A 16,428-nucleotide genomic window follows, 5' to 3' on the forward strand; every position below is an offset into this window, starting at 1 on the left:
CCAGCCCAAGTCATGCTGACTTTTGCTGGAGTAGATTCCTAAATCAGCTGCATCCTTGGTGTGAACCAGCACAGCAGACACATTCCAAACAGTCCAATATCCTCCCTTTTCTTTTATTCCTTTTCTGAGATTACATATCCAAGAAATTTCAGGAAAAATAGCTTAAATAAAAAGGGGATTTTGTTCCTGAGTAAAGGGCAGATTAAACCTTTGAGTGACCCAGTTACCCCAGCAATGACCAAGGTATTCCATTAAACATCCTGGGCTCAGGGAATAAGTGATCCACCCTCTCTGCTGCCCCTGTTGTAGGAGCAGCCAGGTCCCAGACAGGAAGACACAATTTTTGGAAAGGGTTTTGAAGTCAATGGGCAAAAACCAGCAGGAGCCTCAGCTGTACCTCAATTATCTTTTGTCAGAAGTATTTTGGGTTCCTCGTGGGTTATCCTTGGGGTTCTGCAGGCAAAGATCTCTGCTGCAGTGTTAAAAAGAATTAACTTTGTCCTACAAATCATTTAAGAGGGGGTTTGCACCCTATTATTGTGAGGAAATTGCCCACAGTTGGAAATGGTGGAATTTCCATCACTCTGGGTGTTCAAATAAAAATTGGATGAGTCTTTTCCATCGGTCACACCCTGGGCTTCCAACTTGAGAGATACAAAGGGGTGGATTCTACCTTGCAATAGGTTTTGATGTTTCATCCAGAAGTTTGCACGTGCCATCCTAACCTTCTTTAATTCCAGCTTCACCACCTGCCCTTTTTTAGTGCCCCAAAGCTTCTGAAAGGATTTTGTCTCTTTTGTCTCTCTGAAAAGAATTCACCCGCAATGGATGCGCTCAAGTCTTAGCCCGCAACAAACCCATGAGGAAATCCATGAACTCCCCTGAGCTCTAGCTTTCCCCAAAATCCTTCTCCAAATATCCTTTAGATTGTTGATGCTGCAGTACACGACAAGCCATGAAGATCCAAAAGTTTTGCCTTTCCTTTCACTGGATTGAGTTTTTGTCTTCCTCACCTGGAGGAAGCTCAGGCAGGCAAGACAGAGCACAACTTCACTATCATAATTTACTTATTAAAAAAACTGAACTACGAAAGTCTCGGGCACAACTGAGCAAATAGAAGCATGTCAAACTCCTGTGGTTTGATAATTTCATTATTGCTCCAACACCTAGAAACTGTGCAGGTCACTTCCAGAATTATTCAAAATCTTAATCACCTCGGTGAGACAAGAGTCGATTTCCAAACTCTTCTATGCCAGCACAGGAAGATGTTCCATAAAACAAGCAAGTCTGAGGGGGTGATGTTTGCACAGAGTAATTGCAGTGCTCTCCCAATTTCAGGAAAAATACATTATCAGACATAACCACATTGACACCACAACATTTCAGTCCTGTGCCTGAAAGGAAGGAAGATTTCACCGGGGAGAATGAGCAGCAGTAGCAGCAAAAGAACAGGAACACAACCACAACAAACAAGAAATGCAGGGAAAATACCAACATGTTCCATCACCTGCTTTAATTCCAGGGTCATGGTCTCCCAAGAGTTGTAGCTTCTCCCTGGCTTCATAGACTGTGGTTTGGGTTGGAAAAGACCTTTAAATTCATCCCTTTCCACCTCCTCTGGCATGGGAACTATCCCAGGTTGATCCAAACTCCATCCAGCCTGGCCCTGGACACTTCCAGGGATCCAGGGGCAGCCACAGCTTCTCTGGGAAACCTGTGCCAGTGCCTCCCCACCTTCACAGAGAAGGATTTATTCCCAATATCTACCACCTCTATTGAACACAAGTTCTGGCAGGCAACACAATTTGAGCACAGACTAACTACCTTTGTAGCTTATTTTTTCTTTACAATGCCTCCGCAGCAAAAAACAAAAAAAATCAAAAATTAAGAAAGCCCCCCACTGGCCACAACAACAGCACTGAGCTTTTTTTAAACACCATTTTCACAAATACAACGCGTTCTTGCTTAAAAAGAAGCAGCTCTGTGCTGCATCTTCTGTCTTCAGGCCCAGTGGCATGGGGAATATCACAGCCCAATCCTGCATGGAGTCTCCTGTGAAAACCAAGCTCCTTTGGGAGCCTCCTGTAGGCTCCAGGTCAGAAGATTTCGTCTTTGACTTGCTCTGTAATGGCTCTTTCAACCTCTGGGACTCCCACATTTTCATCTTATATATATATCTTTAATAAAGCAGAAGACGGGAAGGATGGAAACAACATATCTCAGCGGAACACAATTCAAATAAAGTTGTTAATAATAAATAATATATTTTGTATTTATATTGCCGCTACAACCCAAGCCTGTGATTGTGGGCAATGCTGGGACAAATAGATGAAAGGAGCAGAGGACAGCAGTGAGGCTATTAGGATTTTAAATTTGCCACGAGGCACAATCAGGTATCTAAATAATAAATATCACTTTGGTTTCTTCAAGCCTGAACCAGACAAGACATTAACCCTGAGAAGTCAAATTTTGAGATGGAAAAGTGAACTCAGCCTTGAATACAGATGGGAGCAGAGCTCCCTCAGCAGAGCTGCTGCCATCCCTTGTCAACAAGGAGCCTGTTTTTCAAGCGATAGCAAATTTATTTACCATTCATTTACCATATAAAATAATTATTTATTCTGCCTTTCATTTTTAAATGACAAATCTACAGACTCCGTTTCTGCATCCTGGATTTTAAGGTGTAATAAAGTTTTCTTGGTCAACTTCAAAAAAAACCACATGTCAGTAGTGTCCGCCTTGAAAATTGGGAGGTAGAGCTGCAGAGGAGCAGGTAAGTGAAATTCAGTGCATCTGTTGGGTTCTTGTTGCCAAGGTTTTATCGTTGCAGCAGCATCTGCCATCACCTTTCCAAATGATTTTTGAAGTGAAATTGCTACACTCATTTTATTTCATGACTTAGCAATTGCATGGAGGACAAATTATGGTTTCTAGGGTCATATCAAGGTTTAGATGCACATCCAGGAAGATCCTAGCATGATAATCTCACGATCTCAGAGACACAACTTATTCCAACTGTTCTAGTTAACAAAAATTACAGTTTTTTTACAAAATCCTGTTCTTCAATTGCTACAAAAAATACACAAAACAGTAATTTTCCACAGTTCATGACATCAACTTTGATTAATGCAGTATTTTGCGCTTTGGCTGACCTTTCCCTCCTTTCTCACAGGTGAACTGGGAGGAAACAAAAAGGGGAGAGGTGGAGCAATCGGCCAATCCTATCAAGGCAGAGATCAAGGGCATGGTGAACACTGAGATTCTTCACAGTCATTAAAATTCCTATATCCTGTTCTTATAAGGATAAAAAAAAATAAAAAAGACCAGACAAAGGCACAACAGGAATCTATTCTCTTGACAGCAATTTAATAACAAAAGAAAATGTTCTGAGCCACTCTCATTACTGCTCAGAAACTTTAATCTTGTGGACTTAGTTCCTGTCCATGGAAACCTTCAGATCCCTTTTACAAGCTGCAGAAAGGGAAGGGAATATTTGTAGTTTAATTATACTTTTAAACACTGGAGAACCAGAGACACTTTGGAAGAGTGTTGTGGTGTCCAGCTGAAGGGTTCTCCAAGGAATACAAGGTCATGTCTGAACACCAGGAGAGTCACAAATTCATCATGGGGCTGGAGCCCCTCTGCTCTGGAGCCAGGCTGGGAGAGCTGGGAATCCTCACCTGGAGAAGAGAAGGATCCAGGGAGACCTCAGAGCCCCTTCCAGAGCCTAAAGGGGCTCCAGGAGGGCTGGAGAGGGACTGGGGACAAGGGATGGAGGGACAGGACACAGGGAATGGCTTCCCACTTCTAGAGGGCAGGAAGAGATAGGATATTGGGAAGGAATTCCTGGCTGTGGGGGTGGTGAGGCCCTGGCACAGGTTTCCCAGGGAAGCTGTGGCAGCCCTTGGATCCCTGGAAGTCTCCAAGGCCAGGGCTTGGATCAACCTGGGACAGTGAGAGGTGACCCTAACCATGGCAGAGGGTGGAACTGGATGAGTTTTAGGGTCCCTTCCCACCCAAAATCATTCCAAGATTCCAGGATTCCATCAACATGCTGGTAGTTTGTCACAGAATATTCTTCTGTATTTTTAGGGTAGGGCAAATCTGAGAAGCCAAATAATTTCCTGTATTACATTTTTTTCCCTATTGCCATCAACAACTCCTGAAAAATTCCCATCAGATTTCCCATTGCTGCCTTTAATATCAACAGTTTATGCACAAATATGCAAAATTAACCCCACATTACCCAGCCAAATCCTCCTCAGACCTTTCCACCCTTAAATAACAACATCCCAACCACCACCCTGATCTGGGCTTGTGGAATTAACTTGGGAAATCACCAGCTGACCACAGGAACAGGAGTTAACAGAGCAAGAAATTAATTTTCCCTTTCTCCACGCTCTTCCATCAGCTATTTAGAAGCCTTCCAGGTGACCTTTGGAAGCCAAGACATTTTAAGGAGAACTGGAAATACAATATGGAAGACTAATTCTTATGCAAGAGGCACTAGTATTCCTCAGAAAAACACGGATTTGCTGCTTAGGAGCTGTGAAAGAACTTTGCAGCCAAATATTTTATGTAACTCAGAGCAGAAACAAAGTCTGCGTGGCACATTTTTATATTGAATTGTTAATTTTTAGAAATTATGATTTGTGCACGAGAGAAAACGCCTAAGAAAGATGAGAACTGACAAGACTATAAATTGGTTTAATTCACTAAATCTCAGCCTTCTAACTAATATCATATAATAATCAGACATGTTTTATCTTTCCTTACATTCCAGTCACTGAAGATACACAAAAGAAAACAACCGAAAGCAAACCCAAATGACCTGCTCACATGTGAACAGCTCGAACCACAAGCCTATAAACGACCCTGTTTTTAAGGAAATCATCGTTAGCTGCGTATTTTATATGGTAATTGTACATCCCCAGTTAATGAATAACAACAGCAGAGTTCTTCCCTTCTGATTTCAGTGCCACTTGAGCTATGCAGATTTCTAAAAGCTTATGAATATACAGAGCAACAGAATTGTTCTGAACATCTGTAAGCAAAATATGAAAAGATGTTCGGTGCTGAATGAACATCCTGCGTTGTCTAATGCTGGCCAAAAATGGGGCATTTGTGTATTAGGGGAACGCACTGAAAATAGCTCCAAATCCTGCACGCCCTCCAGAAGGCTTTTTCAGATTGTCCTCTGCATGGCTGTCACCAGAAAATGGAAGAAGAATTTTCCATTCCATTCTGTTCAGTTTTCATTTCCCTTCCCCCATAAAATGGAAAAATAATTTTCCATTCCATTCCACTCCACTCCACTCCACTCAACTCCATTCCATTCCATTCCATTCCATTCCATTCCATTCCATTCCATTCCATTCCAATTTAACTCCTTTTCCTTTTTCTCTTCCCTTTCCCCTTCCCCTTCCCTTCCATTCTCTTTTCATTCCCATTTCCATTTCCATTTCCATTCCATTCCATTCCATTCCATTCCTTTCCTTCCATTCCACCTTAAATCATCCCTTTTCCCACTTTTCACAATTTCCAGCGAGTTTCTGCCCTTTTGGCTGCCTTGCAGCACCTCTGCAAAGGGCTTCAAGTGTCCATTACTTGTTCCATGAAGCCCATGCGAGAGTTTGTCACTAAGAACAGGCCCCCTTGTCACCATTTGGCATAAAAAACATTAGCAAGAAAATAAACCAAAGGAAAACTTCCAAGTGAGTCCAGGAAAGCCAGGATTTTCTCCACCAGCAGCATTAGTTGGCTGCCAGGGGTTCTGTGGTTCAGATTGCAGAAAGGAACTGCGTTGGGGTTTTGTAGTGTAGAGTGAAAAATAAATGCAAGGGTTTGGCCTGGAAATGGCAGGATGCTGTGCACTGAACTGTGTGAAAAATTAACAGATTATTAAACAGAACAGAATATTTGTTCATACATTGACTCATTAATTTATCTATTAGGAGAAAGCTATGGGATGGGCATCCATAGATTTCAGTGCAGTTTGGGATGTAAAGCCAATCCTAAATCTCTTTAGCCACTGCAGTCACCCATTTCACTATTCATTGTCATTCATAATTCAGGATTCCACTCCAGACCCTTAAAAAACAAAGAGGAAAGACTCACCTGAGCACACCTCTTTGTAGGTAGGGTTTGGGGTATGTCCTCCTGCATAACCCACTTGAGTGGAGTAGACTCCTTTCTGCCTCCAGAACTTCCTCTCGGCTCCCCAGAAACAGCCCATACCTGAAGAGGGCACAAAATACACATTGCGAGGTCAAAATCTGCCAATACTCAATCACTTATTTGCATATTAATTGATACAGGGCATAGTGGAAGGAACATCTATAGGCAGCACCTGTTGGTGAAGTGTTTTCCAAGTTTATTTATAGGGTAACTATAAAGAGAAATCCATTCTGCACCAGAGCACGACTCAAACACAGCTTGATTTATGCTTCTGAATATCAATTTATCACAGAGGACAAACCTTGGAAGGGTTTGAAGGCCCAAACAAGGAGAATTCTCAGGCACACACCAAAAAAAAGTTCCTTACACGGCAGTTGTGCTGTTTGTGCCGCATCATTTTTACCTGAGCTGATTAGGAAGCTGTCAAAACACAATAATTTGTATTAATGGCAAACAGTTATTTAATTTTCTGCTTTCAGGCAGAGGTGGCAGCAATAATGGATTATATTATATGTTATATAAAAGGAAAAAATGTTTCAGTTTAACAATTTATGCACAGAGATATTTGATGTTCAGACAACATTTTTGTAGTCATTCACCCCCATGGCCAATTATCAAAGGACATCGGACTGTTTAAGGGTGCAAATTAAAACCTCTCCTGGTTAAAGGAATTAAGGAACAAACACCACCAACACTAACTGATGGCTTAGATAAATAAATGTTAAAGGGACTATTTATTAAATTATTTATTTATAGTGTCATGGAGATTCCAGTATTGTCAAGCTGGAGCAATGGATTGTCCTTTTCAATGATAACATGCTGTTATTATTCCCTTTCTAAAACAGTTGAAATAAAGGCAGAAAAGATAAACTAAATATTAAATACACTGTTTCTATACACACAGAAATCAGTGACCCACAAGAGTTTTCTCCTGGTGACACTGCAGATGTGACAGGTTAAAAAGTCACAGAAATGATCCTTCAAAGCACAACCAGAAGAAGGGAGCAGCCCCTCCTCCAGCATTGATGGCTCACAATGTTCTTTCTTTGAACCTTCAGAGATTAGCTTCAATTTTAAGTTCTAATGCACCAAAAAGTACAGAACTGGGATTTCTACTTCTGATTCAGGTGCTTAAGCAAGCTGCAGGAATTAAGGCCCAAGGCTGCTCCTGGAGATCCTGGAAAGAGGCAGGAACTTCCTGAGGACAGTTCCTGTAGAAGATGTAAATCGAGGATGAAATTGCAGTTATTGTCCCTCGATTACAGAGATAACCAGAGCTCTTGGATTTGGTTCCTCACCTAAATCAGGCTGGTGGCTCCAAGCCTCATCCAACCTGGCCTTGAACACTTTCAGGGATCCAGGGACAGCCACAGCTGCTCTGGAAAACCTGTGCCAGGGCCTCACCAACCTCCCAGCCAGGAATTCCTTCCCAATATCCCATCTAACCCTGCCCTCTGGCAGTGGGAAGCCATTCCCTGTGTCCTGTCCCTCCATCCCTTGTCCCAAGTCCCTCTCCAGCTCTCCTGGAGCCCCTTTAGGCTCTGGAAGGGGCTCTGAGGTCTCTCTGGATCTTTCCCTTCCCGAGGTGAACACCCCGAGCTCTCCCAGCCTGGCTCCAGAGCAGAGGGGCTATTGGAACTCCCATGGAATTGGGCACACCAAGGCTGTATGAAACTGCTTCCAAGGGTGATTTAACTTGTTTTGGGGGTTGTTCCCTAGATCCCAAGTCTGTATCTGCATGAGACACATGGAAAACAAACTTCTGTCCAACTCTAATACTCCAGTGCTTTGCATCCTTAATATTCCAAGGGAAGTTTGAGCTCCAGCTGCCCAAAATTCCAGATGTGCTCACAGCAGGTGAGGCTGAGGCTCTCCCAGGAATGACTCTGGAGCCAATTTATCAGTCTACCACTGGCTGGATGAACACGCTGAGGGGCGGCCAAGGAGCAACATCATCCATGCCAAGGAATAGGACAGACCCATATTTTCATCCACATCACATTCCTAGGCTGGCACCTGAGTGTGAACGAGCAACCCAAGATTAGGGAGTGTGCTGGTTTTGCATTTATTGATTGGTAGTGAAAAGGGAAGAAGGAAGCAATTCTCTCTGAGAAGTTGCCAACAGCTTCCTCCGTCCCTGACAAAACCAATCAGTAACTAGTTTTGATATAGTGAAACAAACTCCTCTCCCTAAAAGAACTGATGAAAGACTATTTTTAGAGGTGGTAAACTAACCTAAGTTCTAAGTTTTGTCTCTGCACATAGTCAGTGAGAAAAAAAAAAAAAGAAGAAGCTTGTGGGGGAGAGGAGAAGTGTTTTGAAGGTTTTATTCTGATTCTTATTCAATTTTTTCCCTCTTATAGTTTTGTTAATAAAGGTTTCTTTATACCCTTTAAAGTTTGAGCCTGCTTTGCTGTTCTCCTAACCCTATCTCACAGCAGAAAAAGAGTAAATAATTCTAGTGGGCACTCAACCCACCACAGTAATTAGTGTGTTGGCCGGGAAACGAAAAATTGGTGAACCAAAACAAGGAGACAACCCAAACTCAGGTTTGAGTTCAGATACAGGCCCAGCTTCAAATACAAAGCAGAAATGCTCATTCTTAGTGTTTTATTTCAGGGGTTTTAATGCTCAGCAAATCCCAAATGTTGCTGTTGAAAGCCCTGATCATCAGGGCAGTGGCCAATGACCTGATTAGTAACTATTATTTGGGATTCTCTCATTGCTAATCGTCTCTGACCCCTCTTTCCAGGGCAGTGGTGGAGTCGTCATCCCTGGTGAGATTTAAAAGCCCTGTGGATGTGGCACCTGGGGACATGGGTTGGTGGTGGCCTTGACAGTGCTGGGGGATGGTTGGACTTGACCTTGGAGGGCTTTTCCAATCTAAACTATTTTGTGACTCTGTGGATTTGAGCAGTGACCTGTGTCCCCATCATGGACTCCTCTATTTCTTCCTCTTCCAGCTGATGCCTGAGTCCATTGTGCCGCTCTTTCCCGGAGAGAGAGGGATTTTATTCTCCTGAAGAACTGCTCTCATCATTTTCTCAAGTGCGCTGCCACCTCACACAAACAATAAATCCTCCCATCCCCGAGAACAGATAAAATTGAAATCTTTGTCATAATAAAACAACCTGCTGGTAAAGAGACATCATTTACAACAATCCAGCACTAAATTGCTTTCCCCAGCATTAATCCATTCAGCTGATGTTTGTTATTCTGCTAAAGTGGTGCCACGTTCGACAGAGAAATTGTCATAAGGAGAGAAATATTAACAATAAAATCCCACATAATATTCCAGAATTAGACACGTGAGCTCATGGAGTGCCTGTTTTCCAGAGCATTGGCTGCCTCTAGCCATGGTTAATATGGACAATTATTACCAAAACAGGGAAATAATTTCAGTTCAAGATTTCACATGGTCCTGTAGTACCAAAAAAAAAAAAAAAGTTTACTTCCCTTAATTATTACTACTTTAGTAAGGAAACTGAAGAAATAAATAATTTAAAAAATAAATTTAAATAATTAAATAAAAACTCAGAGGGAGAAACAAAATAGTAAAAAAAAAAAAAAGGAGGAAAAGAACCATAAAAGCAAAATAAACCATCCATATTATAATTTAAAACTTGAAAACATGAATGTGATTTTAAACTATTCATGAAGTGATTTGCATAATCCCCAGTACTGGGGAAGTGAGTGCAGCTTTGGAGTTACAGAGGGAGCTTCCGGAGGCATTCCTAAGAGGAAGGAAAAAAAAGGAAATACAGGGAAACACACTCACGTTCCCAGGGAAAAAAAAAAGCCTTATTTGAACATAATGGGTATTGTAGAGTAGTGTTTAAGCACTGAAAACATTTGTCACTTTTTAATTGCTAATTTGCAAAACAAAAACAAGAATAGTGATGGGTTTTGACTGACTCTTAATTGGAATTTCAAAAGGTATTTTAGGGGGTTTTTTTTCTGGTTTTGAACTTCAAACCCAAACAGATTCAGACAGGAATCTTCAAATGTTCAAGCATCCCTATGAAAAATATTAATCAAACAATTGGGGATTAAATTATACAATCTATATTCCTTTCCAGCATCCACATCCATTTTCTCCAGCTATTCTCTTTATGGATCAATACTCTTATAGATCCTCTGCACAAGGTTTTTTGTCACCAAGGACCCTTTGTTTCCATAGGCAACCCTGTGATTTGCATTTGCATATTCCTAATAAATAGTCAGCATAAACTGAAATATTCTTCTAAAATAATGAAAGCAAAGTGCTGCTCTGATAAGAGAGATAAGCACCACATTCTTAGAGATAAAAAAATTTGGAAATACTCCAAGACAAACAGAGCAGAATGGAACCCCGGGAGTTTGCAGGGATGAGCAGCTTTATAGATTAACCACACTGACCAGGTCTCCATTGGTTGCACAGGAGCCTCAACATCCAGGGATTCATTTATTTGCCTAAATGGAAACATTTGGGATCATTTGAGATGCCCGGGGATATCCAGGACATCTGTGTGCATGAGGCTAACATAAATGACACAGAATTTGGGGGAGACACGATGGAAAACGCTCCTGGATGAGGCAAACGGAACTCATGGAATCATGGAATGGTTTGGGTGGGAAGGCACCTTAAAGATCATCCAGACCCACCCCCTGCCATGGGCAGGGACACCTTCCACTAGACCACAAAGCTCCAAGTCCAGTCCAGCTGGGGCTTGGACACTTCCAGGGATCCAGGGACAGCCACAGCTGCTCTGGAAAACCTGTGCCAGGGCCTCACCAACCTCCCAGCCACGAATTCCTTCCCAATATCTCACCTAACCCTGCCCTCTGGCAGTGGAAAGCTATTCCCTGTGTCCTGTCCCTCCATCCCTTGTCCCCAGTCCCTCTCCAGCTCTCCTGGAGTCCCTTTAGGCACTGGAAGGAGCTCCAAGGTCTCCCTGGATCCTTCACCTCTCCAGGTGAACACCCCCAGCTCTCCCAGCCTGGCTCCAGAGCAGAGGGGCTCCAGCCCTTGTAGCATCTCTTTGGATTCCTCTGGACTCCCTCCAGCAGCTCCACATGCTCCTGATACTGAGGATCCCAGGGCTTCAGGTGGGTCTCACCAGAGCATCCCATTTCCATATTTTAAGGCAGGAGAAACCAGACCCTACTCCAGATACAGACATTACAAAACCTTGAGAGCCTCTGTAACTGAAGTTGAATCAAATCAGCCAAAATACAGTGATTTGTGTCTAAAAGTTGCCTATTTCTCTTCCACATCCATAAAAAATTACCAACCTGACACACTCAGTAAAACTCTGTGCTGCAGAGATGAATCCCAGACAAAATTACTAATTCCAAAGTTATCTATCCTCATAATAATGTTCACAGCCTGTAATATTGTTAGTTCCTTTTTTTTTGTGTACTGTGTACAGAAGCCATCACAGAGCACCAAAAAACCAGCTGGAAAACTTTGAAAATTTGAAAATTATTCAGGCATTTTCCCCCAGTCCCACAAGGAACTCCATGATCTCCAAAGGAAACTTTTCCTCACCTTTGCTCTGATCTCTTCTCCAATGCCTGTTCCTATCAGACCTGAATGATCCTCGGTCTCCGTGAAGACTCCCTGATGTAAATTCCTATTTATGATTCCATTATGCAGATGAGCACAGGCAGTAAATTTGCATCAGAAGGGTATTCCTGATCCAAACTCCAGCCTCACAAGCTGCACCCATTCTGTGCTAATTAACATCCATTAACTCTGGAGCTCGATGGAAGCTTCAGGGACTCTCAGCCTCCCATTCATTCCATTTATTCCATTTATTTAAAGAAACTCACAGCGGGTGCATTGTGTTCTATACTGGCCAATTTTCATTTTTTATAATGTACACATATACAACGTTTTCATTTTGGGGGTATTTTTCAATGCCTTTTGTCCTTTATCTTTCTGGAATATGCTTCTCTGGTGGCATCAGGTGCAGACACACCTGACTCCCCACCGACCTTTCCCTCCTGCCAGCTTTATTTCCAAGCCTTCCCTCTCCCTGCCTTCCCAGCAGTCCAACAGGACATCCAGAAGACTCCTTTTTTTTTTTTTTTTTGGTCATATTTTGAAGAATGAATGCTTTATTTCCTTGGCATGCCAAGCCTCTCCTGGCCCGCCGCCTGCCATCCCTACACCCACACTCCGAGGCACTTTTCCATGCAGCAGATTAAGGAGCTGTTCCCATGCCAGCAATGCTTCGCTGAGAGAAGATGAACTGCAAAGGACACGGATCCTGCTCCTCCTTCTGTTAGCAGGATTTTGGGATGTATTCCACCAGCTGGGAGGGGTGTGCGTGGGGTGGAGGGCGGGGGGAAATGTCAGCTTTAAATATAATAAAACGTGCTGGGGAGAACAAAGAGCAAAAACCTGGAAACCTCTTCCCAACACCCAGTGGAGAGGAAGGAGCAGGATGGGATCTTTCCAGACAGAGGAGCCTCTCCTGCCAGGCTCTGCTCTGAGTCCCTGGGAGCAGTGGCTGTGCCAGCTGCTCCAATGCCACAGGATCCAGCCACAGGCTGCTCCCATACATTGAGGCAGCAAAGGACAGCCAAGAGCACATCCCACCGGCTACCTCGGAGTTTCCTGCCCGAGCCAGCATCTCCGGGAGCTGGAGGCACAGCTGCCAGGATCCTGCTTTCCTTGGCCAGCACAGGACTTGGCCCAGGCTTTGAATACGATTGATTTTGTTCCCTCTGTAAAATCTGGAGAAGGAAATGCTCAGCTGCTTTGAACTGAAATGAATTTTTTTTCTTGTTTCCCCCTCCATCCCATCCGTCCCCAGTTGGAAGGAATAAAATTGAGCCTCGGCGAGTTCCATCCCTGTAGAATAATGCTCATTCCATACATTTCAGCCAAATGCCAGAGTGTGATTGGCATTTTCCTCCTTAAAAAACTGTGGAGAGCAGTTGGTACAGCTGATTGATTGAAGACAGTCCAAGTACTGATATTTCTGAGCACAGAGCCAAAGGGATATTGATGCTCTGTGCTCTGAAATTTTGGAGATCATTAATTCCTAGAACTTCTCAGGCTGAAGAGGAGACCTTGGCTTCACCGTGGAAGGTCAGGATGAGACCTTGGTGGGCACCATTGTGTTCCCTCCCCAGAAAACATGGGCAAGTAGGTGGCAAGAAAGCTGTGATGGGAACCTGCAGATCTCTGAGGATCTGTCTCCCTGAGGGGAGAGTCCACAGGAATCCACAGAGTTGCTCCCAAGGCTGGAGTCCCTCTGCTCTGGAGCCAGGCTGGGAGAGCTGGGGGTGCTCATCTGGAGAAGAATCCAGAGAGACCTCAGAGCCCCTTCCAGAGCCTAAAGGGGCTCCAAGAGAGCTGGAGGGGGGCTTGGGACAAGGGATGGAGGGGCAGGACACAGGGAACGGCTTCCCACTGCCAGAGAGCAAGGATAGGTGAGATATTGGGAAGGGATTTTTCCTTGTGAGGGTGGAGAGGCCCTGGCAGAGGTTTCCCGGAGAAGCTGTGGCTGCTCCTGGATCCCTGAAAGTGGTCAAGGCCAGGATGGATGAGGCTTGGAGCACCCTGGGACAGTGGAAGGTGTCCCTGCCCATGGCAGGGGTGGAACTGGATGATCTTTAAGGTCCCTTTCCACCCAAACCCTTCTGTGAGTCCATGTGTCTCCCTGTTTGGATAATGAGATAAAAACATCCTGGGAACCCAGGAGAACATCCAGCATTTCCAGTATACATGCAGCGAATCTCCACCTGGCTACAATAATTTTTCTTGACTTTATATAACTCCATAGCACCAGATTCCCAAAAGATTAACTCTTGTTGTCTAGAGGGAAATACTCCCATCAGTCCCTTTGGCTCTACTCTGATTGTGGACACAAGTCCAGGAGTAAACTGGATCTCAAATTCCTTGGGAAGTAAGTGGATACAGCTTTGTTGAACACTTTGATATTGTCTCTGCACTTACACGACTCTTATTAAGGGCTTGAAAATCTAAAATGATCAAAGCCATGTCCTCAAGACAAAAATACAGCATGAAACTACCCAAGAGCCTTTGTTCTGCATTTTTTCAAGTTCTTGTCGAGGATCTGGAAAGAATTCCAGACTCAGATTGAAATGCACTCTCATCTTTTGCACAGCACTGAGATACGTAGGGTGCTTTGGCAGCCATCTGGATCCATACAGGATTAATGTTATCAATCAGGATTTAAAACAAAATTGTACCATTGATACCCTCAGGGGTTTAACATCCAGCAGCCCCTGAATATCTGAGCAATCAGAGAATATTTGAGATCACTGGGAAACAATCAGCTAAGAAATGGTTGGGAGGAACAGGGGAAAAAAAAAAACAAACCACAGTGAAATGGAGAGAACAAGTTGAGCTGGAAGAAATAAAACTGCTGATGACAGATGGCATTAAGAGGATGATCTTCCTCGATGAGCATTGGCTCTAATGCTCCAACAGGGTTGATAAATATGTTGAACAGCTTGCCTGGGGCAAGTCAAACAAAGCCCTGGGCAAGAAATTTAAAATGCAGTTTGCCTAACAGAGCAACTAAAGAGGAATTTCTTGGCTCACCGTTTTGCCAAGACATGTTCTGTTCACACTGCATGAATTCCCAGGGAAACTGTTGGGTTTGCTTCTCTTTTTTTCTATTTTTTTCTTTCCATAGGAGAAGCAGAAGCCTCATGTTCATTCAAATTAACAAATGCCCAGGAAATTGGTTCCTGCCTGTGGCTGCTGACGTTGGACGCGGGCGTGGGCACGTGTTTGTGTACGGATCGATGTTTGGATAAAAGCTGCACAACAGATCATTGCAAAAGGAAAAGCAGATTATCATCAGAGGGAAGGAATATTTTACTGTCAAGAGAAAAACTGCCATGTTTTCAGCACGGGAAATGTGTCAGAAGGATGACTTTGGAAAAAAACCCTTGAAGACAACAGCACTCAAACTGGGAAAAGCAATGGGGAGGTACAGAAAATGAGTGCAAAATGTGTTTATCAAACCCATCCTAAAGCATGTTACAAGTTATAAATAATACAAACTCAACAGGATTCAAACAAAGCTGAAGCCAATATCCAGAATGTTAATAAGGCTTAAAGCACAGTTGCTCTGAACTTCCCAGGCAGAACACAAGAGGTTTCACGTATTCCTATTTCAATGCAATTTTGAGCTTAGCCAGCAGAGAGCAGGGACAGACCCAGCACTTCCCAGGGTGGCCTTATTCAATGCCTCCATATCCTTTCTCACTCAAAAAGCAGGAATATTTAAATCATTTTTATCCCAAACATCAACAGAGCTGCTTTCGGGTGGCTCCACTCAGTAACATTCCATCCTCAGAATTCTCTGTTGGAAAACTTGCCTCTAACTCCCAGAAACTGGGAGATACAGCCCAGCCAAAAAATCATTTCTGGTGACCTGAAAGGTTCCACATCACTCACTGTAAGGAGAATATGGAAAAGCAGCAGAGGCCAAACTTCGTGACCTTTGAGAGCTGGCCCAGAATGTCCCTGTCCCCATGACGCTTCCCCAAACGCGGCAGAGCCAGAACAATGGTACACCTCAACTTCCACCCATGAGAAGCACCTGGACCCTCCATAAATTCCCTATGGATCTGAATAATCAGAATCTCAATAATCCACTTTTCAGGAAGAGAAGAACTTGTGAGAGTGAAGAAAGCCAAGAACCTTGTCAGTTCTTCCCTCTCTTTTTCCTTAATCTTGGGATGCAGACTTTGTTTCTAATCACTGCAAATAATCAGGTCTCATATAGATTGTAATGTATTAAATATTATTTAAATATTCCACATATGAGGTATGAGTGGTACCAAAGCAAAACAAAGAATCCTTTTTGGAAAAATACCAAAGGATCCCAATTACAGGTCTTTGTTTAAAATCTCTTTTTCATGCCTAGCCCGTGACTTTCAAAGGTTGGAATCGATGATCTGAGAGGTCTTTTCCAACCTCAATGATTCTCTGTGTCTATTGAGTAAGACGAACACCACTTGATAAAACTCTGTATTTTCAAACCTTTTCCTTCCCATATTTTGCTTGATTTGTATTCTTCAGCAGGGAAAACTTGGGATGAGTCAAGGGAATTGTCATGGCTCCAATGCTGCCAGAGCTGCAGGAGTGTTTGGGCAATGCTCTCAGGCACAGGGTGGGATTGTTGGGTGTCCTGTGCCAGGCCATGAGTTCAGTCAGTGATCTTGGTGGGTCTCTTCCAACTCAGGATATTTCATGATTCTCTGATGATCAGGTATGAG

At 43.4% G+C, this 16,428-nt stretch overlaps 1 protein-coding gene across 2 annotated transcripts in view; it reads right to left on the minus strand.

The window, feature by feature from the left end:
* MSRA (methionine sulfoxide reductase A) overlaps positions 1 to 16,428 on the minus strand; it is a 239,774-nt gene that overhangs the window by 121,125 nt on the left and 102,221 nt on the right. For both annotated transcript variants that reach the window (XM_066180120.1, XM_066180121.1), the window contains exon 3: positions 6,118 to 6,237. In XM_066180120.1, coding sequence (XP_066036217.1) covers positions 6,118 to 6,237 — 120 coding nt within the window. The remainder of the gene's footprint in view (positions 1 to 6,117; positions 6,238 to 16,428) is intronic.

This window comes from Chamaea fasciata, unplaced genomic scaffold, assembly GCF_029207755.1.
Source record: "Chamaea fasciata isolate MVZ Bird 193981 ecotype frontalis unplaced genomic scaffold, bChaFas1.0.hap1 SCAF_3, whole genome shotgun sequence".
Lineage (NCBI taxonomy): Eukaryota > Metazoa > Chordata > Aves > Passeriformes > Sylviidae > Chamaea > Chamaea fasciata.